The 25721-nt window shown below is 45.6% G+C and overlaps 2 protein-coding genes across 11 annotated transcripts; one reads left to right on the top strand and one right to left on the bottom strand.

Annotated features, from left to right (window-relative positions):
* Positions 1 to 746: 746 nt before the first annotated feature.
* LOC147262721 (protein mono-ADP-ribosyltransferase TIPARP-like) lies at positions 747 to 20231 on the top strand. 6 transcript variants are annotated; one of them, XR_015112468.1, is made up of 8 exons: positions 747 to 2028; positions 2093 to 2261; positions 4091 to 4278; positions 4654 to 4941; positions 5388 to 5646; positions 15252 to 15812; positions 17641 to 17902; positions 20156 to 20231. XR_015112468.1 is itself a non-coding variant. In XM_086201868.1 (7 exons), exons 1-7 carry the CDS (start codon positions 1298 to 1300, stop codon positions 15770 to 15772), a joined length of 1749 nt encoding a protein of 582 aa, XP_086057994.1. In that variant the 5' UTR covers positions 748 to 1297; the 3' UTR covers positions 15773 to 15805. The 6 variants fall into 6 exon arrangements, 4 of the variants coding, with proteins under 4 accessions (XP_086057994.1, XP_086057989.1, XP_086057990.1 ...); XR_015112469.1 differs by lacking the exon at positions 20156 to 20231 and adding an exon at positions 18609 to 18888; XM_086201868.1 differs by lacking the exons at positions 17641 to 17902; positions 20156 to 20231 and having other exon boundaries at positions 748 to 2028; positions 15252 to 15312; positions 15720 to 15805.
* Positions 5336 to 25134, bottom strand: tulp3 (TUB like protein 3). 5 transcript variants are annotated; one of them, XM_086201871.1, is made up of 13 exons: positions 20034 to 20587; positions 19787 to 19931; positions 17625 to 17666; positions 15240 to 15291; positions 13010 to 13172; positions 12585 to 12818; positions 9277 to 9410; positions 8942 to 9133; positions 8755 to 8867; positions 8205 to 8322; positions 8036 to 8134; positions 7741 to 7912; positions 5338 to 7592 (listed from the first exon to the last, which is right to left on the bottom strand). In XM_086201871.1, exons 4-13 carry the CDS (start codon positions 15261 to 15263, stop codon positions 7459 to 7461), a joined length of 1383 nt encoding a protein of 460 aa, XP_086057997.1. In that variant the 5' UTR covers positions 15264 to 15291; positions 17625 to 17666; positions 19787 to 19931; positions 20034 to 20587; the 3' UTR covers positions 5338 to 7458. The 5 variants fall into 5 exon arrangements, with proteins under 5 accessions (XP_086057995.1, XP_086057996.1, XP_086057999.1 ...); XM_086201869.1 differs by lacking the exon at positions 19787 to 19931 and having other exon boundaries at positions 5336 to 7592; positions 20034 to 20592; XM_086201870.1 differs by lacking the exons at positions 19787 to 19931; positions 20034 to 20587 and adding an exon at positions 25021 to 25134 and having other exon boundaries at positions 5337 to 7592.
* Between the last annotated feature and the right edge of the window lie 587 nt (positions 25135 to 25721).

Raw genomic sequence — 25721 nt, 5'->3', positions numbered from 1 at the left:
TTTAAATCTGTTCATAAAAGATCTCAACACTTGAAAACAACCACAAAAAAAAGCTGGTGGATAAATTAAAGAGAAAGAAGACAATAAATGGTTAAATATAAACAAAAAACACCTCCACAGTATTTGAAGCTGTATTTTTCATGTCAGGTTCAACTTTTGGCCGCTAGAGGTCTCCATCTGCACTCCACATGAAAACATGGCTTTCCTGATTTGCAAGAGTGGGAAAAAAAATGGTTCCCTAGATTTCTCCATACGGTCAAACATTAACAAATAAGAAATTACACATTTTTAGTTGTAGTTGGACTTTAAAAAAAAAGAAGTCATAAACTGGCATTTTAGACATTTTGCTGGTGGACTTAATTGTTTCAAATGTAGTTTTCAGTGGATTCTTGATTAATCGAGGTAGGTAGTTACCTTTTTATTAGTGTGGTGATTTCTGTGTATTTTTTAACGTTTTCCATGTTTCAAGTGTATATAGTAGAAACTAAATATATATAAACATACGTGTGTATGTGTACATATGTATGTACTTTAAGTTTTATTTCTTTTGCACAACTCTGGTGTGAAGTTTAAAACTTGCTGGGAATAAAGAGGTAGGTATATAGAAATAAATTTTAAAAATAAAATAGAAATACACCAAAAGAGTGCAACATGCATGCATCAAAATAAATATGTATAAAATGTACAAATAGTAAATTTAAAAAAAAAAAATCAAACGAGCCGTCCAACGTGAATGATGAATGAAAACATTTAATGACATTTAAATTGGATAAATTTCAAGTTAAACCCGAAGTGTTAACGCATGCAGAGGCGAGTCTCCTTCCAGGGGAACAACTGCGTGATAAACCGATGCGTCCCGACGGACTAACAAATATTAACACTGCGTTTTTAGCCGTGGTTTTCGTCGCAGCGGCCCAACGGAACAAACCCAGCTGATCGCGGCCCTTCGTCCTCCTCCTCTTCCTCTTCCTCGCGGGTCGCGGTTCAGGTGCTAAACTTTATTTGACCTATTTAACACTTTAGAATTGTTCATTTTGTTTCTTCTCTTCTGTCCTCAAAAAGTGTTTGAGGCTTCTTTGTCCCGAGGCTCGAGTTGAACCATTAGCTTCTGCTGGCTGCCCACCGGAACAAACCGGTTTATGCGCTTTCTGCTCAATGAGCTCGTTAACTGCGAAACACGAGCGGTAATTTGTTTTAATCGACGTCGAATGTTTAATTGGATCAAACCAGCGCGAGCTAACGGAGCTAGCTAATGCCTCTCAGTTCAACAATCCTAAAAAAGTCCTGAACCTAAAAAATGATGCCCACAGTCAAGATGGCCACCCCGCCGGTCACCAGGAGGATGAAGAGGACGTCCGAGTGTGTTTCGCCCCCAGAACCACAGCCCGAACCCTCCAGTGTCACCATGCCGAGTCCGTCTCTGCTCCTGCTGGAGGTCCCAGCCGACGTCAGCACCAGCCTCCCAGTGTGGGACGCAGTGAAGGCCCAGCAGGTGGAGGTGGCCTGGACCGTCAGCCCCTACAGCCTGGCTGTTCAGTTGACCCCTGTGACCTCAGAGCCTGGGAAGACTCCATTGTCCAGTAGAGCTGCGGTGTCTCCTCCCAAGGTGGTGGTCCAGCAGCCCGTCCTGCTCTCCCTGAGCTCCCCCCAGCCGCTGTTGCCTGAGACGGCCCTGGGCTCCCTGGTCCCCATCTTCTCCCTGCCCGTCTTCATCACCCAGCGTCAAACCAGCACCTCGGCCCTGAAGGGGGTCTCACCTGCCATCCATACCCCAAAGCCCTGCCGGTCCAAAGCCTCCCTTCAGTTTCACACCTGGAACTCACCTGACATCCTGATCTGCGACAGATTCCTTTTAGGGTCATGTGATGCGGGGAGGAAGTGCAAGATGCACCACACGCCGTACCCCTTCCACTGGCAGCTGTGGTGCGTGAACTCACACCAGTGGGTGGACATCAGCCTCCCGTCCCAGATCACCCTGGAGAAGGTCTACTGTGACGTCACCAGGGACGGCGTCTACATCAAGGACAGGTGAGTGCGAAGGTCCCAGCTCTTCGTTTGGCCTCGTCTTGACAATCCGGTTCTGCGTCCACAGCCGCGCTGACCCCTTCCTGAGTTTTGAGGAGATGGAGCTGGACGACCCCTCCAGGTACGACGGCGTCAGGCGGCTGGCGAACTCAGACAGCCAGCTGAGTAACCCGCACTTCCCCGCCAGATGGCGAATCTACTGGTGGAACGGCTTCAGGTGGCAGGAGTACGACCAGGTATTTGGTGTATTTGATAGTGTCTGGCAAGAGTACAACCAGGTATTTGGTGTATTTGATAGTGTCTGGCAAGAGTACAACCAGGTATTTGGTGTATTTGATAGTGTCTGGCAAGAGTACAACCAGGTATTTGGTGTATTTGATAGTGTCTGGCAAGAGTACAACCTGGTATTTGGTGTATTTGATAGTGTCTGGCAAGAGTACAACCTGGTATTTGGTGTATTTGATAGTGTCTGGCAAGAGTACAACCTGGTATTTGGTGTATTTGATAGTGTCTGGCAAGAGTACAACCTGGTATTTGGTGTATTTGATAGTGTCTGGCAAGAGTACAACCAAGTATTTGGTGTATTTGAAAGTGTCTGGCAAGAGTACAACCAGGTATTTGGTGTATTTGATAGTGTCTGGCAAGAGTACAACCAGGTATTTGGTGTATTTGATAGTGTCTGGCAAGAGTACAACCTGGTATTTGGTGTATTTGATAGTGTCTGGCAAGAGTACAACCTGGTATTTGGTGTATTTGATAGTGTCTGGCAAGAGTACAACCTGGTATTTGGTGTATTTGATAGTGTCTGGCAAGAGTACAACCAGGTGCTTGGTGTATTTGATAGTGTCTGGCAAGAGTACAACCAGGTGCTTGGTGTATTTGATAGTGTCTGGCAAGAGTACAACCTGGTATTTGGTGTATTTGATAGTGTCTGGCAAGAGTACAACCTGGTATTTGGTGTATTTGATAGTGTCTGGCAAGAGTACAACCAAGTATTTGGTGTATTTGAAAGTGTCTGGCAAGAGTACAACCAGGTATTTGGTGTATTTGATAGTGTCTGGCAAGAGTACAACCTGGTATTTGGTGTATTTGATAGTGTCTGGCAAGAGTACAACCTGGTATTTGGTGTATTTGATAGTGTCTGGCAAGAGTACAACCTGGTATTTGGTGTATTTGATAGTGTCTGGCAAGAGTACAACCTGGTATTTGGTGTATTTGATAGTGTCTGGCAAGAGTACAACCTGGTATTTGGTGTATTTGATAGTGTCTGGCAAGAGTACAACCTGGTATTTGGTGTATTTGATAGTGTCTGGCAAGAGTACAACCTGGTATTTGGTGTATTTGATAGTGTCTGGCAAGAGTACAACCTGGTATTTGGTGTATTTGATAGTGTCTGGCAAGAGTACAACCTGGTATTTGGTGTATTTGATAGTGTCTGGCAAGAGTACAACCAGGTATTTGGTGTATTTGATAGTATCTGGCAATAGTACAACCAGGTATTTGGTGTATTTGTTAGTATCTGGCAAGAGTTCAACCTGGTATTTGGTGTATTTGATAGTATCTGGCAAGAGTACAACCAGGTATTTGGTGTATTTGTTAGTGTCTGGCAAGAGTACAACCTGGTATTTGGTGTATTTGATAGTATCTGGCAAGAGTTCAACCGGGTATTTGGGTGTATTTGATAGTGTCTGGCAAGAGTACAACTTGGTGCTTGGTGTATTTGATAGTATCTAGCAATAGTACAATCAGGTATCTGGTGTATTTGATAGTATCTGGCATGAGTACAATCAGGTATCTGGTGTATTTGATAGTATCTGACATGAGTACAATCAGGTATCTGGTGTATTTGATAGTATCTGGCATTAGTACAATCAGGTATCTGGTGTATTTGATAGTATCTGACAAGAGAACCACTTGGTATTTGGTGTGTTTGATAGTATCTGGCAATAGTACAGCCTGGTACTCAGTGTATTTGAGTGCATCTGGCAGCAGTACACCAGGTACTCTGTGTACTCTGTACTTTACTGCGATGGAGTACCTGCAGCTCTTCCTGGTCTCCTGGCAGGAAACCTCGTCCCTCCTGCTGTACCACATGAGCAGGAAGGAAAGCGAGTGTTGCTTCTCCATCCAGTCGCAGGAGTACAAGGTGGACTTCACCGCCATGACTCAGACCAACGTCACCACGGGCTTCCAGAGGGACGTCCGCCACCGCCCCGCCTACCGCGCCCCCGACTCCATGCTGCCTCACCTGCGGTTGGTTTCCCGCCTTTTTTCACTCCGGAGTCAGAATCGGTTCTACGCTTCTGTTAAATCCCCTTAAATGTATCTGAACGAGGTAGTACGCGTCCAGTATGCTGCTTTACTGCACAGCGGAGTAGATTTTTAAACTGCGTCCCAGTATTTCAAGGTACTTTAATTTTTCTTTGCTACCTTTGTTTTTAAACCAAAACAGTTTAGTTCAATTAACTTATTGTGCACTTTAAATGGCTTCCGGGCTGACAAGAAAATGTTGAAGTGTCTGCTAACGGTAACTTAACCTGCAGATCCGTTGCCAAGCAACCAGGTGACGCCAAAAACTGGCATAAAGGCTCGAAAGAACTTTATTAAATCAGAGCTCATTTCCATAAGAACGCGACCGGTACCTCGCCCCTCTGACCCCAGGATGGGAACCCTGACTGACGGTGACCCCCCCGGCTACAACTTCAACGTAGACCCCCTGGAGGACTTCAGCTCCTGGTACCCTCCAGCCTGGTATCTGGCCTCTGAGCAGGACTACTGCCTGGTGGAGGTTCCACCGGGTACCCGGGTCCACCAGAGAGTCCAGAGGTTCTTCTACAAGAGTCTGTCGGAGACCAAAGTGGACACCGTCAGCATCACGCAGGTCCAGAACCGGCTCCACTGGGACAAGTACCAAAGGTCTAACACCCCTTTAAGCTGAGCTTAGAGTCCAGTTTAGACTGACGTCAGCTGGAGGATCATTTAGAACCGATATTTACTGATAAACGTTCTGAGTATTTACATTTGGTACAAACTGAAAAGCACTTGTGAAACATCGTGAATTTGATAGTTCTTTTTTTCCTTTATTACTAAAGAAAAGCCCGTAAATGACGAATTTACCTCATCGTTCCCTCGTGACGAACAGAGAATAAACAAGAAAACCTCGCTTGAGGAAAATCAGATTCAGATATTGAGAGTTTTAGACGTAAAGTGAGGAAAAGTCTTTGCTTTTATTTTTTGTTTGCGTTTTATTTCTTCAGAGTTGCATTTACTTTCTTTTGTGCTGGAGTTTAGTGAGAACCCGCGTCTTCCTGAGCGAGGCAGGTTGTTGATTGTTGACGTTATCATTGGCGTTCCGGCTCCAGACACAAGGCGTACATGCAGAAGCAGCGCGGCGCGTCCAGCGAGCCGTTGGAGCGGCACCTCTTCCACGGCACCACCAGAGACGCCGCCGAGGACATCTGCCACAACAACTTCGACCCCCGCGTGGCCGGGGTCAACGGGACGTCGCTCGGTTACGGCTCCTACTTCGCCACCGCTGCGTCCCTGTCCGACAACTTCTCGGCTAAGGGGGAGCCCGGCGGCGTTCGCCACATGTTCCTGGCCAAAGTCCTGGTGGGGAAGGTGAGTGTGGGACAGAGCAAGTACCGCCGGCCCCCGCCGCTATGCTCCAAGAGCAAGCGGTACCATCTGTACGACGCCTGCGTGGACAGCTTGGGTCAGCCCACCATGTTTGTAGTTTTCGATAGCAGCCAGTGCTACCCGTACTACCTCATCAAGTACAGAGAGCTGCCCAGCGAGATTGAAGTTTAACAGTAAAAAACGTTCTAATTTCCCACCATCAGTGTTCACTCATCGAGTCACATGACCTGAAACGTTGATCAAATATTATGTTTTGCAGTTGGCAGCACAAAAAAAAAAAAAAAATTCTCTTGCACAGTCGAGTCGTGAAAATGTTCAAACGCAGTTTAGTTTTGAAAATATTTTATTTTGTTTATTTAACAGGGGTGAAAATAAGTACTTTTCCTTTGCTCGTTTGCAGTTTGTGAATCAAATCTATGAAAATAAAACAGCTCGCAGGTTTACGTTACCGTGACGCGCACGGATATTTCCATGTCGACGCACCTGATTGTTACAGAAACGACAGAATGTTCGCCGGAGTCTCTTGTAGTAAAAATATTCACCATAAATGCTTTTCCTCTCGCTGTCATTGCACACTTTCCTCCTGATTTGAGTACCGAAGAACGAAACGGTGTTTCCTCGACTGCTGATACATCTGGAACAAGCCGCCAGGCAGAAGCAGTTTTATAGATTTTTTTTTTGGGAAGTATTTACTAGAAAACTTAGTACTGGACGGTAACTAAAATTGACTGGAAATGTGTTAATACACATATTTATATATATATATATTCAATTTGTACTTTTACAGTTGCAGACATAAACTGAACAGAAAAGTAAATATTAGTGTCCTCACGGGTTCCCCTCACGATTCCATAGACAGGCAGTTTTCCGACGGACAAAGACCTCTGAATGATCGGAGTATTTGTACTTCGTCTTCACGAGAAAAACACAAGGCGGCTGTTTTTAAAATCACACATTTGTAAATGATATTTAGTTTTCTACGATCAACTACATTAAAACAAATGAGACGTGACATGGCGTCTTATTTACAGCACGCACGCGTATCCCCTTCAAATGTGCAATTCAGCATTTTTGTTTCCTTTCATCCAACTTGCGGAGACAAAGAGAAATATCACAGTCACATGATTTAAAAAAAGAAGAAGAAGAAGAAGAAGTCACTTTTTCACGCACACAAAAAGAAGACCCAAACGGGCTGGTCGCGAAAAACGCGCTTTCCACACACGACAGTAAGAAAGTTAACGTGATCATAAACATTTTGTGAAAATTAGCAAGAGGCGGCGGATCAAACCAAACAGCAACTCCTGGTTCTCTGGGACGTAACGGTGAGCGGGTGAAAAAACCACGCACTTTTTTTAGAATGTAATCTTAGAAGTTTGTCCTGCAGGTGGCGCCAGAGGGAAGGACACTTTGTTAACTTTGCTATGTAATTGAAAAGGCGTAGAGTGAGATCTCACTCTGCGTTGCGTGGATGAGCTCGTCTGTCCGCGCTGGCCTGGATCGGCTTGGGGGGGCGCCAACCCGGTCCCAGTGGTCATAGACTGACCTTTTTTGCACCCGGAGGCCCGACTCCAGCTGAGGATGGTGCATTCAAATGCAGCTGGGTAAACGGATACTGAGACAGCACTTGTGAAATGGCTCCTGAAATAAGCTGTTAATTAGCCACTGGAGCACCACCAGCATCCCTGACTGGTGTCCTCTATCATATCTGTTTTCTGTCAGCTTCCAGATGATTTTTTTTTTGGGGGGGGGGGGGGGGGGCAGGAAAGGTGGTGGCGTGAGAGCACAGCAGGCTGCTCATTCACAAGCCAGCTTGCTGTCGAAGCTGGACAGGCCGATGGCGAAGGCTTGAAGAGCACACATGGGGTAGTTGTAGTCCAGAGTGAAGATGTCCTCGGCCACCCTGCCAAACTGCATGACGATGTAGTCGGCTGGAGGGACAGAGCCAAGCAGACGGTCAGCGTTAAGACGACCAGTGGGAAAAACAGTGGGGGGGGGGGCCAAGAAATACATAATGCCGTAACAAGGAGTGTTGAACAGTATCCTGTGTGTCCAGAGTGTAGTGAGAGGAGTACTCACGGTCGTTGTCATGGACGATCTGGAAGTTCTTGACTGAAGCCTGCGTGACGCGGCCGTGGAAGTTGAGCACGTATGACTGGGTGTCATCGTTCCACACGGGAGCCTTGTTGTGCAGCTCGATCAGGTTGTCCAGCGAGTGATTCTGCCACCTGGTCAGGAGGCTCTCCTGCTCCTGGAGGGGGGACACACACACACACACACACAACAAGGCTCAGTCCAGGTCGCATCTTTCACTCCGGGCCACAAGCACACATGAAGATGATCTGAGAAGCTTCCGGCGGCGGGGGGGACTCACGTTCTGAGGCCTCACGGGGACTCTTTCAAAGTTCATGTTCATCCCCGGGATGATCACCGTCATCTTGCGCGGCCCTTTGAATCCTAGCACATTCGTTTCCTGTTAAGTGGCAGAGAAGATTGTTACCTCACATCCTGAATGAAGCGTGCACGCTGCGTCTTTCACTCACGTAGCAGATGGCGGCCAGTTCCTGCCGTGTGTTGCTCTCCTCCAGCAGGGCTCCAGGGTTTTTGCAGGGATTTGTGCCGTTGTCGTACACCGTGAACTTGGTGCCCATGAGGTTTGACCTGGCAGGAGACACGGAATGAGGGGGGGATTCCTCACACGGCTTCACTACGGCTGTTCGCCACACAGGACGTGAGACTTTGATCGACTATTTCTTAAAAATGGGGCCCTGTTTTCCTGTGTTGGAAGGTTAAAATGATCAATATTAAATTCTCCCTCTGCGGGAGGCGAGTGGCTGAGACGACACCATGGACCACGAGGCAAATAAGCACCGAGATCCGAAGCACTGCTTCATCGAGACGGACGCTGTGATTGTGAGGACTGTAAGTGTGATATTTGTAGAGAGATTATCATTTTACTCCGGGATTTCAATGTTACTGCTGGAAACGTGGTGGGGACTCTTGAAACAAACAAAAAAAAATCATCCAAATTTTCTGACGGCAATGGTTAAAAGCGTGGTCAAATATTGGCGTAGTAGGAAGTGTGTTTTTTACCTCAGTTTACCTATGAAGCTCTCTCCCTCCCTCGACAGGTCGGTGGCGTCCACTGAAATGAGATAGTTGGACGTCTTACTCTTCTTTCTCTTTCTTCCTGCCAACAAGAACACCTGCAGAGAGAGGATCTGCTGTATTAGTGCTGCCTCGCTGCTGGTTAGCGACAGCTCTCAGGGCGACGGCCCACCCTCTTGCCGTCTTCTCTCTCCATGTGCATGAAGTAGGTGGGGTACAGGCCGCGGTCCATTCCCTTCTTGTCCCGCGTGATTCGACATTTAACTGTGACGCCACGAGGAGCCGGACGCAAGGCGAACTCCTCCAAATTAGCCACGTCAATTAGCGAGCCCTCAGCGCTGGGTGATCCGCTGGTCACCACCTCCTGGGTAGAAACAGTGCATGAACTTTTGTGAGCTACTGACGCCACCGCCGCCGCCTTGGTACATAATATTTGCTGGCGGCGGTGAGGATTTTTGCAATTAGGATTACAGGCTCAACTGTGGGTGAACGGACTGAGCCACTCACTGGAATGTCCTTGGCGCTGGTGGCCGAGGAAGGCCTGGTGGTGTCGGCGTTGGGGGACAGGGAGCGCGGCTGTTCTTCCTCTGCGTCGTCCTCGTGCTCGCTGGACTCGTCAAAGTTCATACTGCCAGACAGACCTGGCAAGGAAAACCAGACAAAAGGTCCATAACATCTTCGCGGTTAAAAAGGTCATTCACAAGAGACAGAAAAGAAGGTGAAACCCAGAGGTTCTAGAGCAGGGGTGGGCAATCGTGTGCCATGGAGGGCCGTGCGTATGCAGGTTTTCCTTCCAAACAAACACTTTGACAGGTGATTCCACTGATTAACACACCTTCAGCCAAAGAAGAGTGTTAATCTGTGGAATCACCTGTCAAAGTGTTTGGTTGGAAGGAAAACCTGTATACGCACGGCCCTCCATGGCACACGATTGCCCACCCCTGCTCTAGAGATCTCCAGCTGCACCAGAATCCCCCTGACGTCATGCAGCTCATTTCCAGGGACTGGAATCGTCCAGAGGTTTGTTCTCCATGTTTTCTTCAATAATTGATGCAATATTTGAGTAGTTGAAGCAAATTACAGCATTAAACAAGCGTTTATCCATCGTCGTCTACCGCTTATTCTTTACTAGTAAGGGTTGCGGGGGGGCTGGTGCCTATCCCAGCATCTACGGGCGAGAGGCGGGGTTCACCCTGGACAGGTTGCCAGTCCATCGCAGGGCCAACATACAGAGATGAACAACCATTCACACTCACAGTCATACCTACGGTCAATTTAGAGTATCAATCAGCCTCGTCCCCTCTTGATGTCTTTGGACGGTGGGAGGAAGCAGGAGTACCAGAGAGAACCCACACAGGAACAGGGAGAACATGCAAACTCCACACAGAAAGATCCCACGCCCGAGCCGGGACTCAAACCCGGAACCTTCTTGCTGTGAGGCCACAGTGCTGACCACTGCACCACCGTGCAGCCCTCAAGCATTTATATTTCTCTAAAATCCTCCCCAGGATACAGAGAATCTTATTATCTGCCAACAGATAATAGCAAAGTGAGCCATGTCCTCCAGGTCACACTAACCCAGGGACGCTGAAACCCAGGACATCTGGACTCCGACATGGATCCTGAAGATGTCTCGCTTCTTCTCCGGGGGCCCTCATCAGTTCTTCCTCATCGCTCTCACTAATGCCTCAAAGTAACGGTCCAGATACGGGGTTCCTTACTGAGTGCCGCCCCTGCTCTTTTGACAACTTCCTCTGGTGCTGGCGTGGGAACTGAGGCCCCGAGTGTCACAACGCTGGCAAGTTATTTTCCGCAGGGTTCAGGTGATTATCAAGAGAGGAGGCTGACGTCACCTGCGGGTCTTGCATCTGCGTCCTCGCTCAGCCAGTTCAAACATCCATGGCGTCAGCATAACTGGCCGGGAACTAACTGGATTTATCAGCCAAGACTGAACTCTTGGCTGCAGCTCCGTCAATGTGCAGTCGCAGGTTACTTCAGTTTTCTAGTATTCATATAACACTTGCACTCAGATTGAAACCATAAAATGAATCGCTTGACCAGAGATGACACTGACGTGTCGTTTGTATCGAATTATGATGTAACGTTCAAAAGTCTCCAGCTTTGAAGTTGATTAATTACAGTGATTTAGAGGCACGGATGTAAAGCTGCTTGATCAGGCATGCAGGCCTCTCACAGACCCCTCCGATGCTCCTTCTGGAGCGAATCCTGGGATGTGAGGGGCTGGAGGAGTAGAGCTTCCAGTCGTGGATGGATAACATGACGGACGACACAGCCACGCGTGTGTGCCGTGGATGTGTGAGCAGCCTCGGGTGTGGGTGTGTGTGTGGGGGTGTCAAAGCCATCATGAAATACAGATTGGCTCAGTAACAGGAACTCCGGGGCTCCAATTAAAACACCTAACAAACTTACGTAAGCCAGTGGCTCATGAAGTCAACCATCTGGAAATGTCAGCGAGGACAACACACACACACACACACACACACACACACTTCCAGCTACGAAGAAAAAAAAAATGTCCGCACGATAGCAGGTGGCGGATTTACAATGTGCAATTGTGACGGAACGTTTCCGCGTGTGCTTTCCTTTTTGCTTAATGGTTGATGACACTGATTAATACGTGAGGAAAGATGAGGAAAAAAAAGCTCCCCCCTACTCCCGAGGACGCGTTCTATTCTTCATGGCGGTGACATCAACAAGAGGGACGTTATTGCTGTGGTAACAAGCCACGTTGTAGCTACGGTAGAAAAAGACACACACACACACACCGTTATCAGACAGGTTCCATGAGTTTGAGGGGCGTTGCCATGACAACTCTGAAATGTCTGTTTACACATAAATAAAAAAAAAGAAATCCATTTCAAAGCTCAACGGTGAACATTTAATTATAATTTCTGTTACGCTACGTGGTAACGCCACATAAATATTATAGTAAATTAATATTAACAACTGCACACTACACTCCAGCCTGCAGGTATTTGTAAAGCAGATTTCCAGGACTTTCGCCACATATTTCTGGCTTTTATTTATTTATTTTTTGCAAATTTTCCAGAGCCGAAAACGGGTTTGTCGGTTCTTTTTTCTCTCCGAGTTTTTCCGTGACTGAACAATGAGCGAAACGACACATCTCCTCCATCGCTGGATGAAAAGTAGCCTCGCAGGTCCTGTGGAAAAGAATGCAGCCTGTTTTGAAGTGGAAACAACAACTCGTGGGTGAGTGAGTGTGTGTGTGTGAGTGTGGGTGAGTGTGATGCTGTACAGCAGATTAACTGAACAAACCCAGGAGTGAAGAGGTTGTTGGTGTGTGTTGCGTCTCATAAATTTAACCGATCATGTTGCGAGCTTGTAGTTCTGGACTCGTTCCTTCTTTGGGGTTTGGTTTTGAGTGGTCAGTTCCTGCCCCCCCCGTTGCTCCTTTCTTCTGGTTCCTGCCTTTTTTCAGAGTTATTCACCTGAGTCTTGTCAGTTCGTTAGTCCTCGTCGGCCGCAGCCTTGCTGCCCTCACACTCTCCCACCTGTTTCTTGTGATGTCATTAGCACGGCGTGTACTTTAGCTGGGCCGTCTGAGCTCAGTCCTCCCCTGTTTGCCCTGGTGTTCTGTCCCTCTGTGTTCCTGCCTCCTCACACAATGTGTTTGGGTTCAACTTCACCACAAAGCCTGGAACATCTCCTGTTTTGTTGGTGATGATTCAGTATCAACTCAGGAGCTTTGCCTCCAGAGACGATAAACCTCCATGTATTTAAGCCCTTTATCACATATCAAGAGGTCTTTCTGCTGGTCGCCTGGCAGGACTCACCTTGTTTCTGCAGCAGTTCATGGATATCTGTCTTGGGCTCCAGGAGGGACTCGGTGTCTCCGTCCCTCTCGGGTTCCTGAGCAGCAGACTGAGACTGAGATGGAGGCTGAGACCGAGTCTGGGTTTGGACCTGAGAGGGAGTCTGGGACTTGGACTGGCTCACTGACAGAATTTGGATTTTCATTCCTTTATCAGGGGCTTCTGATCCCAAAAATGCTGCAGGACCATCAATGCCTGCAGGAGGAACACAGTCAATGGTAGCATTAGCTGTTAGCATCTGGACGTGGTGGGTCAAAACTTAAAGATTCTGCAAAAAAAAAAAAAGTACCACTGGTACTTCTCTTTTTGTAACAAGGAGGATGTGCTGAAATGGCGGTTATCCCTCATGAATTGCATCACGAACCATTGACCGCACGTTTCCTTACCATCCATGATGACGTCATTGGTGATGCTGAGCTGAGACTCTACCAGCGGGGCCTGTTCCTCGCCACGCCGTGTCCTGGAGCGCCGCGGTCTAGCTTCTGTGTTGGGCTGAACCATGAGAGGCTCCTGACGCCTCCTCCGCTGCTTCTGTTCCAGCAGTGCCCTCTGTAGACAAACCTTGGGTTTCAGTTCTGTGTGCAAATAACTGAAAAATAACTGCACACACAGCAGTAGGTAAATGACACGGTAGATGGTAACCGCAGGTTTAGACCTTCGTTCATTGACTTTTAGACAGGCGTAGGACAGGATTCACTGATGAATGCCTGCCCAGGCTGACAGGATCCACCTAATATGTCTGAGGGTATCTCACGATGGACCAACATTTGCTCCAACTCTGATCCTCCACTCAGGGCAGCACAGTGAACATGCAAACACACAGCCATTTAGTCCCACAACATTGACATTCTGCTGTTGTGAGTCCAGGTAGAACGTTCAGCCTGGTGCTGCTGCAGCCACTTCCCCTGAGCCACACACACACACACACACACACGGGTCGCATTAATTAAAGTGAGGAGAACGAATTCTGTTTATTGCCGTTAAGTGAGCTGGAAAGGGCCGGAAGCGGTTCTGCTAGCACCCTGAAAATGTCTCCAAAAATGTCTGAAAACCGGAGTCGTTCCGTCTCCTGCTGTCACTCGTGAGTGGTTGGTTATTGCGTCTTGACCATCACTCTGCCGTTTGACTCCAGAAGCAACAACCTATGAGAATAAGGTTTTAAAAATTCATGTGAAATGACTGACATTTACTTGCACCACAGGCCTAGCTTAATTACAATACAATTAAATCCTCGCTAGTAGGTTTAATCCGCTCCTCTACAAAGTTATTTTAAGCCAATCCATTGTAATTTTCCACTCCTTTGTAAAGATGTGACATGTTCAGACCAGGACGTGACCTAGTGCAGGATTTCTCAGCGCTTCCTGTCCACACCAAAACATGGAAAATGCAGACCAAAAGTATAAGATGGGAAGCCTAAATCCAATTTATTACTCATATTATTTACAGTCTGAAGAATAAGGCATGTTTGCAAAGAATCTGTGCACATTGTGACCTAGATGAAAATAGGTCATGAACAACATGCTGATGGAAACACAAAATTAACAATTCATGTTTGTTAACAGTCAGAGGGAGAAGACAACACTCAGACTGTCCTCAGATCTCTGAGCAAAGACCAAACCTATTAGAAGAAGAAATATAGAGTTACTGACCCGCTCCATTGACATCCTGATGAAATCTAACAAGTTTCCTTAAAGAAAAAGCTTTAAAGATCCCACGTGTCTCTAAGTCTGATGAGGCTACGCACTCCAACAAAGACCAGCCCCTCTACTGGGCACGGCTTCCTGTCGCTGTCCGTCATTCCTCTTCTTGATTATAAAAAACAAAACAAAACAACCATCAGCCTGCACTGCTGCACTATGTTCTCCTCTGACAGAAAAGGGTCTGTCTCCCAGCCAAAAACAGAGTGCTGGTGTGTGTGTGTGTGTGTGTGGGGTGGGGTGGGGGGGCACCGTTGCTAACTGCATAAGCAGTCATTAGTGCTACAGCAGAGACAGGAGGGAGAGAGAGAGAGGCTGTGAGGTGGGATCAAAATGAGATCCAGCCACAGTCAAAGTGCTGGCGGCATTGTTGTGAATGAATGGTTGATAATCTCGTACGCAGTGTCAAGTGCTCTTAATTATTTCCCATACATGAATTAAGATGTGTGGCGGCGTTGGTGCCTGGGTGGCAGTGTTCGTGAGTTATGTAAGAAGAGGAGACTCAAGTGTTGCAGCCACAGGAACACACTCACAAAGCCAGGCACCCCCCCCACTAAACCCTCCGCTCTCTCTCTTTAGCTCACCCATCTGGCCCTCTTTTTTCCCCCCTGCTCTAATGGGGGGCACTGCTAGCTTGCAGCCTAAATCACAGTCGCAGCAGTGCTACAGGTTTCAGATAAAGGTCTGACATTCGCAGGGATGAAACGGCAATGTGAGGGAGAAAAATGACGTTTTGGATGAAAGGAAACTGTTCAGATTTCGTAGTTAGAAGAGGATATGTCCCCACCCACACCATGAATCACGGCAGTCACAGTAAAACCAACATTACCTCACTTACAGTCTCACGCAAAATCTTGCTGTCTTGCAAAAGCAAAAATAACTTGCATTGCTGATTTTTGAATTAAGTTCGGTTTCATACCTGTTTTTCCAGTTTCTGCTGCATAAGACCGGCGCTGTCATCCTCTATACCACTGCAGAGAAGAAGGGAAAAGGTTCAAGACTTTACACACTTCTCTCTCTCTGTCAGAGCACCACTTTCCCAACTGTGATGTACGCCTCCCAGGGGTGTTGGAGGAGAGTTGGAGAGGGAGAAACATGAACTGGGAGCTGTAAAGTGCATCAAAACTTCAGGTCTGAAAGTGGACCTCATGAAGCCTGGGCCTTCAGGATAAAATCAGTCACAAAAGTGCGTCTGGGAGATTTTTACCACTTCTCACTGGGTTTATTATATCAGAAAATATATTCCTGATGAGTTTATTGTCTCAATTGTTAGTTTCAGTTCTTCTCAGACACTGTATAACATACATTTTGTAAATCCTTTTCTCATTTAGAGCTTAAATGATAAATAAGTGTAAGATTTAGCAGACGAATACCTTTGATTGACAAGTGTTTACCATAGCGACCTGTCAATCAAGCTACTGCCAGGCGGGTGTGAACTGCGGGGGTGTTTAACCAACTTGTGACGTCTACAGTCTGCGAGCTGAACTCACAGGTATGGCACTCATCTTCTCATCGCCTCACTGGGTGAAGCTGTTGAATGTGATTTTTCTCACACCAACAGAGGTCACCGCCTCTTCTACGTCGACAGCTCTTAAAAGAATCACTATCTATCCAACACAGCGTTGTGTCAATGTTAGCCTTTAGTGACAGCAACTTGAAACACTGATTCTAAAAAAATCTGAAGGCCAATTTGACTTCCTGTTGATAAAACACAGCGTAACTCATTGTCAAAATTATATAAAGGAGGAAAAAAAGGAGTGCACAAATTATACTTGGGAAAGAACGAGAAGTAGAATGAGGAGGAGGAAAAAAAAGGCAAATCTCCAACTGAGAGAATGCCGTGTAGTGTGTGTCCTCTGGGCATTTTCCTGGACAACTATCTGAAGGGGCCGGGCCCGTGTTGCTTAGCTACACTGAGGAGAGCGAGAAGGGCAACAGCAGGAGAGGGTAGTGTCAGAGCCTGAGACAGAGACCCACAATATCTCTACTCCTACAGGCAGGTTAAGCACAGATAAGGTCATGAGTGAGTCGCTCTACGTCTCATGTCTGACCACGTTCTTCTTTTTGTGTCATTCCTTAAACGTCGTGTTCTAATGGGCTAACAGAGCGGGGGGTTCAAATCGTGCTGCGAGCCTCTCTCCTCATCAGGTAACTCTCTCAGCTCAGGCTTCATTCCTGTTTCAATCTCAGCTACTCATATCCTTTACACATCTCTAGTGCACAGGTGATGATACACACTACTTGCGGATCTCAAGTCCCATGCTATCTTACTGAATTATAAACCTCTGAATTATATAAAAAAAAAAACCCACAAGTACTTTCATGAGCCTGCTCAGCTCCTTTAGTGCCCCTGTGTTAAAATAAAAACTGATTAACTGAGGACAAACAGCCTGAGCCTGCACCGGCTTGAGTCATGATTCGTCCTTTCCAACTTAAAATGAGCCATTTTCACACTCCCTGACACAGGCAAACAAATAGGTCACCTGGGAAGCCATTATAGCGCCTGAGAACAGGTGCTGGTGACACAGAGGAGGGCAGGATGGTGGCAGCGCTGTATTTCAGGGCGGAGAGAGAACAGACAAATGGGAGCTGGGGAGGTGAAGGATGGTGAGGCCGACGAAGCTTCAGACCCGTGGTTTCTTGAGCTTTTGCTGAAGCAGCTTTTAACCAAATGATTCCCAGACTTACAAAACAGGTTGCTGCCAAATTATGGCCAATAATCAGGGAAAACCTGCTCACTCAGACTTTTTCGATCACTCTTGAATTTTAACTCATTCTGACCTCACGAACATCCAAGAAAGATAAAAAGTTGCCTCATAAAGTTGTGTGACCTGATGCATTTGTGCTATTTGCTACAATCTTGCAGCTACATGAAGTGTGGATAGCGACTTCCCTTCACTCAACAATTGAAATGCATGAATAATTGTGAAATAATGACGTCCCACTGGGCTGGGCCATTACTATGACTGCCTGTTTCCATGCCCCACACACACACACACACACACACACACACGTGTGAATAGTGGGATTAAACTAGGCTCCAGGACATAGTTAAAACAGATCTGGGGATTGCCAGACAAGGACATGCTACCTGTGAAATTTGTTTGCAAAAGCAATTCAAACTAAGACAGACATGACAGCAGGTCCTCAGAAGCACAGGTCATCTCCATGGACATGCTTTTAGTCCAGGCTTCCATCAACACTCCTGCCATTCAACATTCTCTCTTAACCGGGTGGTTCATGAAAAGAAAAAGGTATCTGCGTGTGTGTGTGTGTGTGTGTTTGGTCGTGTATTAATGTTTACCTTGTTGTTGAATTAGATGAGAAGCTGGCAGAGCTGGAGGGTCTTTAGGGAAAATGGCAGTTCGGCAGCAAGGAGCACAGGGGAGAGATGGAAGACAATAAGAGAGTGGAGCAAGAACAGCAGCCGGAATCAAAGTAACAACAAAGCCACGGAACATGAATACGAGACACCTCCATTCTACTGTACGACTGCTGACCAATCGTCTGAACATGGATGCAAGTCATCCTTTCGGTCCAGTCAGCGGACAGCTGTAACTCAGGTTAAATACAAAATAAGAGGTACGGTCCTTCAGAGTGTTATAAAGACTGAATGAACTTTATCATAAAAATTCTTGGAAAGTACAATGGATGCCTCATCACAGCTGTGAGTGATCAATGTTTCATAAGTTGGTCACAGCTTAGGTGACAAGACAAGGACTGCTGTCCCTTCCTTGTGTGTCAGACCACGGTAACCATGGAGATTTGGGCTCCGTCAACAGCGTGCACCTCCACCAGCATTGATTAAAAGACGGGCAGCCCGTTCTTCAGCTTCTGGGTAATTGGAGGCTTTAGCACTGCACTATTAAGATTTACAGAGGGACAGAGGGAGGGGTCTGCTGCAGTGGAGTGCGGTCTCTGTAGAGCTGCATATCCAAATTGAAATATTTGATGTAAATATTATGTTTATTAACTCCTTAACATGAGTCTCAAGTGGGGTAAATTCAGAGTACAAAGGAGGACAAACTGACCCGTGACTCTTTTTTTTAAGTTTAAATGTCAAAGCTAATGGGGAGAAAAACAAACTGCATGGCATTAACCAGAGGGATCTTATCATCGTCTCATTTTGGCTGTTCACTTTAATTAAGTCTTCTACTTTGACACTTAAAACAGAAATCTGAGAGCTGAATGAGCGGAACCTCATTTCTGCCACAAGCAATTTAGCTTCAAATGTAGAGAGGATGCAGAGTAAAAGGAGGCCTGATGAGATTATATGCTTAATTCCCAGTGGATCAGTGGACCAGAGAGGCAGCCGACCTACACCAACCGCTAACGTATGTGAGGAAATCAGTGCTCTCTCAGCGGGGAGCTACACTCTACCTGCTGGGATGGAGCTTAAATCTTCTGATGTGTAAAACTGATTATGCCTATCCTGTACTAAGAGAGTGAGGAGGGATACACCAGCAGTGCTCCTGTGCTGCTCAGTATCCTGACAGGTACTGGAGCAGGTCCAGGTGTAGTCCAATTACTCTTCCCTTAACCTGGAAATACTTCAGCTTCTGATCAAATACCTGGAATAAAGTCTGTGATTAACACAAACTTAATATATTTCAATCTATTTCACACAATCAACCAATGCCACACTCATTAATTATGGAGCATCTCTGAGTCTTATTAACAGCAGCTGCTAACAAGTGCCTGAATGACGTCATCGGGACACAGACAGAAGCGGTGCAAATCTTAATTTTGGTGTTAAAGTCCTGTGTCGTGATGCCAACCTACTCATCCGGGGCAATTAGGGGTCAGTATTTTGCTCAGAGACACTTAAACACAGTCATCAAAGGAAGACCAAATCAAACCAGCAACTGTTCAGATAGTAGACAGTGACTGACACCGAGCGTGCCAACCGTACTGAAACCAAGACTGTCCTTACGTGAAACAAATCCCGCTCTCGTAAAGGTATTTTAACGCTTATCTTTTATTTAATAATCCAAAATCCAATTTAAAAATTCCATTTGCTTTTTGTCGAGGAGACCCATGGCAATGCTAAATTCAAGGTCGGCCAACAAAATGCGTCATCCCTGCAGCACTGTGCACTGTGCTAAACCAGGCTCATCTCAACCCAACAGTCCCAGAAGCATTCCTGTGTCAACGCAAGCTGTCTAAAACCTGTTAGACGCCTTTGCTTCGCGGGAGTTTACGTGACTGTCCTGAGCTATTCCACGTGCGTAGTTGGCCTGCTATCTAGACCAAGAAATCACTACAAAGGCACATTTCACAGGAGCAGTTATTTTAGGCTCCTCTCAGCGCATCCTTAATTACACAAGTCTTCTAACCAAGCAGCCGGCCCGTTGGACGGACACACACACGCACACACAAATCTCCAACTCTGGTTACAGCACAGTCACTGCCTGGTGCTCTGAATAAATAAAGACATGGTGGCAGAAACATGAGCAAGAGGCACACCTTTGACAGCAGGTCAGCCATTCAGGGGCCAGGGGGATGGAGACTAGTGAACTCTGGCTTGGCGCAGGCCGCTCTGTAATCCTCTCGCCTTTCAAACCAATCTAGCTTGGACCACTAAAGCCCAGCCGTGTCTGCACCAGTTGTCCTGCTCAGACAAATAAACTGTAAGTCTTAGAGGGCAGACCAGACTCTTCTCAAACAACTGCTATAGTAGAATACATGTATGCGTGCCTGTGTGTGCAGCTACCTGTATGACCAGCGACTGTAGACAGGTTGAGATCCCCCACTCTTTATAGTGTCCATGGAAGCAGCTTCAGGAATCCAGGACTATCTTATCTACTGGTTTACAAAAATATTCATCAACACCAGATCCCAGACTGAGTGTGCAGTCCAACTAAGCCCTGCAGGCACCGAGATCTCTGCTAATATGTCACTGAGCCACAGTAGCGACGTCCCACCCAGGGGAGTGAGCTGAGGCAGATGGAGGTCGGAGGCTTCGAGCTGTTACCATGACTTCACACAATGCACAAGGATTCAGCGAGGAAGGGAAAGGTATGAAAGTGACACATCTAAATACTGCTGCACGTATCAGCTTTATTAGTCAGGAAGCTCTTTGAATTTTGGCTAGAGGAGTTTTCAGGATCAGACGAGCTCTACAAAGTGCTCCTGAAGTTACTACATTAGTACAATTTATATCTTTATATGATGTTTGAAATGTTAAATCATTTGTGCAAAGGAGGAAATGCCTTGGTCGAATTCTGCACCCTCTAGAAAAACTGATTCTGAATCTGAAAGTGCAAGTACACAAAAGGCCGTCATCAGCAGGGGCTGCTGGCTGCTGTAGAGACGGCCGATGGAGTAGAACCTATACGTAACGGTAACTCTGGCTGCATTGACTGGCACTCAGAAATTGGATCTCTGCTCTTTTCATGCCCTCCCAGTCTTGACTTTTCATATATTCTTCCATTAATTTGTCTAAGCGCAGGGTGGCAGCCTTGAGATGAAACAGGTTCACTTGAGCCCCTTCAAAAAGTGTCAGCTACACTCCTTAAACAGGAAATGCTGTTTTCTCTACTGGCTGTAAATCCCCCCCCCCCCGCCCCCAAAAAAAAGAATCTCTGACAAGTTGCTATCCCCAAATTTCCTTTTTTTCAAGAGGCCAACTACTTTCCAGTAACTTTCTGAGACACTCATCACAGCTCACTTCCTCTGACTCATACATGATGTCTGGCATCTTATTAATGTGCTGTGGCGGGGACTTATTGAGCTCTGGCTAGACAAAAATATCTTCTAAAAATTGATTTCCCGTCCACAACCACAGTCAGCATATTGTTGTTCCTCATCAAAATAGAAGTAATACCATCATGTTGTAAAAGTAACTAAATATACTACACTACACTACAAACCACTGACCAAGCTAAAAACCTTGGTGTTGTTATGGACTCAGACCTGAATTTTAAGAGCCACATAAAAACTATCACTAAATCAGCCTGTTATCATCTCAAAAACATTGCACGAATCAAAGGATTTCTCTCTAAACAAGACATGGAAAAACTCGTCCATGCATTTATTCTGAGTAGGCTAGATTATTGTAACGGTGTCTTTACAGGTCTCAGTAAAAAAATCAATCAAGCACCTGCAGCTCATCCAGAATGCTGCTGCCAGAGTCCTGACCAACAGCAAGAAAATGGACCACATGACACCTGTCCTTAAACCACTGCACTGGCTCCCTGTGTGTCAAAGGATTGAGTTCAAAATCCTGTTACTGGTCTGTAAGTCACTGAATGGGCTTGGGCCTAAACACATGTCAGAACTGCTGACTGGGTATGAAGCATCCAGACCCCTCAGGTCATCAGGGACGGGTCTACTCAGCGTCCCCAGGGTCAGACCCAAGCAGGGTGAAGCTGCTTTCAGCTTCTGTGGTCCACACCTGTGGAACAAACTCCCTGAAACTCTGAGGGGGGCACAAACTGTCAGCTCATTGAAATCAGGGCTGAAAACACTGCTGTTTACTGCAGCCTTCTTATAGTGTATTGATTTGGGATCGATCTGGGTGATTTGGTATTGATGGATTGATTTAATGCTGATTTGTCTGCTGTCGAATTGATCTTAAACTGTTTAATTGATTTTAAATGATTTTTGAATGTTTTAATTCACGTTTTCGATTTTAAACTGATTCTAACTTTCAGTTCTCTCTTTCCCTCTGTAAAGCACTATGAACTGCCCTGTGTATGAATGGTGGTATACAAATAAATTTGCCTTGCCTTGCCTAAATATACTAGGATATAGATCGCCTCTTCTAAAAACAAGACATGATGTGGGGACCTTAATCTAGTTGCTAGGAGACAACAGCCTCCCCCTTTTTTTTTTTGTTTTTTTTTTGCTTTGCGTACTATTCACAACAGTGAGAGACAGAAAGCCCAGAGTAAATGAAGAGCATGTTTGTGTACGTTTGTCCTGAGAGACAGCGGTAAAATGGCACATAAGTCAACTGATGATACGCGAGGGAATGATTCACCTGTGGGAGTAATTGTTGAGCTCCAAACAAATGATGGAAATGAGCTACACAAGAGTTGATAATAATACCTTTTCCCTTGAGGCCCTCAGCTCCACTCATGACTCACCCACAGCCTACAGTCCTGACAAGACAGCTGCTAAAGACTAAAGCCAATTAACTTTTGCTAACCTGAGGAGAGAGATGTCATTTTGCACTGATACGTGTAAACATTTTGCTGAAACATTTGGATGTTCAAATTCATGCAGCTGAAACATTCAGCTCGTAGAAAGAGGACCAGAGACGCTTTCCTCGTCTTTTCCAGAAGATTACTCAAGACCAGCTGGAACAGTTCTAAAGACCAGTGGACAACCACACTAAATCACATGTCAGTCCCAAGCCGCCGCAGCGGAGGTCAACCACTTTACTTGAGGGGAAAAATGCCAGTGGCTTGATTAATATGATCATCTTCCAATATTAACTCAATTAGGGATTGCCCTCATTTTGGAGCGAGACACACCACACGGTTGGCAGACAAAAACTGACAGTGAAGTTGTATCTTATTGTATCATATTATGACAAATAATAGTTATAATAATATTGTGTCATAAAACTATCAGCAACTGAAGTGTAGCATTTCAGTTTGGAAACGTAACACCCCCTCCGAGAGGAAGCATTTCAATATCAACAGATTCCTGAGCTTTGGGATAAATCTGCAGAACTGCCAGCACTTTTTGAGTAAAACTGTAAAAGTTGATAAAATAATAGTGGTATTATATCCATGTCACATCAAAAAAGACAGTATGAAAGAGTGTAAATGCCCAATTATTCAACTTTCTTTCCCTTTCTGATCATCATCTTGGAATTTTCAAACAAACCATATGGGAAAGGATTATTTGTCTTGCCTTAGATGAACGCAGTAGTCCAAAACTCGATAAAATTCCGTCATCATAATGGAATAAAGAGCAAACAGGAAAGGCTGGGTCGGGGCAACAGATTTGTATCTCACTGCTCAATGAAAGCAGACCCCTGCTCCTACCCTTGAAAACAGACTAAAGTAGCTCCTATTATGCGCGCGGGCACACACACTACTGTTTGCATGATCAGGCAAAGCGGACACACACTGTGGTGAATTCCATTAACTGTTGAGTCGTGTGGTTATCAGGCATTTGTACATTGTAAGCTTGAGTTACTCACTTTTCTTCCAAGTCCAAGTCATTCTTTTCCCCCACTCTTCTCCCAATGTAGATTTTAGGTTAATTCCCAGTTTGTACCGGTCCTGGTCATGTGCTACCCCAGCTACCCCGCTCCAGGACACAGGAGGGAATATTCTTAGCTTTTGGGATGGTTCCTTCATGCTAATGCACCTCATAATAATTGTTCACAAATCCCAAAAGCTTGAGTCCAAGTCAAGTCTCAAGTCACTGTGTGTGCAGCTTAAGTGCGATTTGAATCTAAATCTCTGACTTGTGTCTATTAAGACTCGCCAACATTTCTAAAAAAGTAATAAAACTAAACAAAAACAACTACATACTGTATCTGTAAGTAGGCAGGTGTGTAGAAGACGGCAGGCCATTCAAAGAGTAGAGGAAAAACTGCCACCCACTCTCTTCTGCACTAGCAAAGAATAAATATCAATACATTTTGAAATGTTCTAAAAATTGAATGCATACAAACAAGGTGAATAATGACACGTGTGTTTTCAACAAGTGTCTTGATTGTTTTGATGACTGAAACCTACTGGCATTTGGTTTGTGGCTACAGGAATGTTTCAACACATAAAAAGGCAAAGTTAGGCATGTTCAAACATGCTGCTTTTAAATTTTTTTTTCCCTCTTGTGACTCACTGAGTTTACTGTATTCCTGCCTCAGCTTCCTTTTTCACTGGCTTTGTGCCTGACTGTGGATCTATGGGGCAGATTGCCTGTTGCATTGTAATAAATAATAGATAACAATTGCCTCCTTGCGATCGTCGCCCATCTCTGAAGTTATCGCTTAAGTTTCTAGTTATTATGTTAACAATGACTGTAGCTAATGGAATTTCCCTGGAAATGTTTGGCAAAATACACAAATGAGCTCCTTTCCATTGATGCGTGACCCGCTTTTACGTCGTTATTACTATTTAATTACATGATAGAAGCGCATCAGTTACACAAGCACCGGTTTTACGGTAATGCTCGGCTTTAAACTACTTATAAAAAAAAAAATAAAACTATAACAATCCGTTCGTGTGTATTCCAGTCAAACAAGTGAATGTTGATTATCAGAACAGCTTGACAGTGTAAGAAAGCTTTAGCTAGCCTCACCGAGCTTAAAAATGCTCTTTTGTCTCCTCTACTGTCCGGCTATTCCGCTACTTATGAAGCTATTTATGTGCTGAGATGTTACAAGTGCCCGCTTGCTCACACTGCTCATTATCCACGGAGGATGTTTCGTTGGAATAAAGAAAAAAAAAATTACTCTCGGTAACTGTCATATTTTCCTAGCTGGCAGCTGTGGAATGTTAAAGCTAGCTTATTACCCGCTAGAAGCTAGCGTTAGCGTTAGCTACTTCAGCCTAGCCTCTACTTCTGTGTCTTTATTTAAAAAAAAAAAAGAAAAGAGAAAGTTGTGGGCGACTCTTTTAAGTCCCCCCCCCCCCCCAATAAAAGAAGCCTTAACAGTTCGCTTCCCGAGCTAACAATACCGATACAGAACAAGTAACACAGCAGTACAAACGCAGCGTTGCGGTAATTCTCACCTTATGCTGTAGTAACTCATGTTTATCTACCGTTGCTAGGGAAGATCCGCGTGCAGCAGGAGACTTTCTGCGGACGCTGTTGAGGAGAACTCCGTTACCCGGTCCTTAGTTACCGGAACGCGCGAAGAACAAGCATTCCTATTGGTTCTCAATTTACTTAGAAAGAAGATGATTGGTTGGTATCCCAGAGAAGGGCGAGGGGCGTGCGTAGTTGGGGGGGGCGGGGGGGGGGGGCACTCGTCATCTCTCATTTTACCGTGATAAATCAGTGTCAGATTAAAACCAGAGACGATTCGCAGGATAACCATGACAACGAGGAGTCAGTAACCACGGATGCACTGCAGATTGTTGTTTAAAAAAAAAAAAAAAAAAAATTTAGATTTAGATGTGTTAGATAATCTATCTTGTTTAAAGAGATAAGTTATTGTTTTAAGTGTTCAACTTTATAATCTTATTTCGAGATTTAACAGTCTTAATTCAGGAAATTCAATTATCTTGCTGCATGGACGGATAATTCCACTTGTTTTGAGTAAGTTTTCCCTCAGATTTAGTGTTTTTATTTTGTTGTTAGACACCCCTTGTTTGCAGTGTGGAGACTTGAGTCACTGCCACTCGGACTCAGTCAACTAGAGTCACAGTTTTGAGGGCTTGAGACTTCAGAACCTGGACTTTGAACTCAAAAACGTGGGCCTTCACTCTCA

The sequence above is a fragment of the Aulostomus chinensis genome, chromosome 4 (genome assembly GCF_037954235.1).
Source record: "Aulostomus chinensis isolate RoL2024-O1b breed Wild chromosome 4, RoL_Achi_v1.0, whole genome shotgun sequence".
NCBI lineage: Eukaryota > Metazoa > Chordata > Actinopteri > Syngnathiformes > Aulostomidae > Aulostomus > Aulostomus chinensis.
The sequence above is the reverse complement of the archived record's forward strand: the minus strand, read 5'-3'. Positions and strand labels throughout refer to the sequence as shown.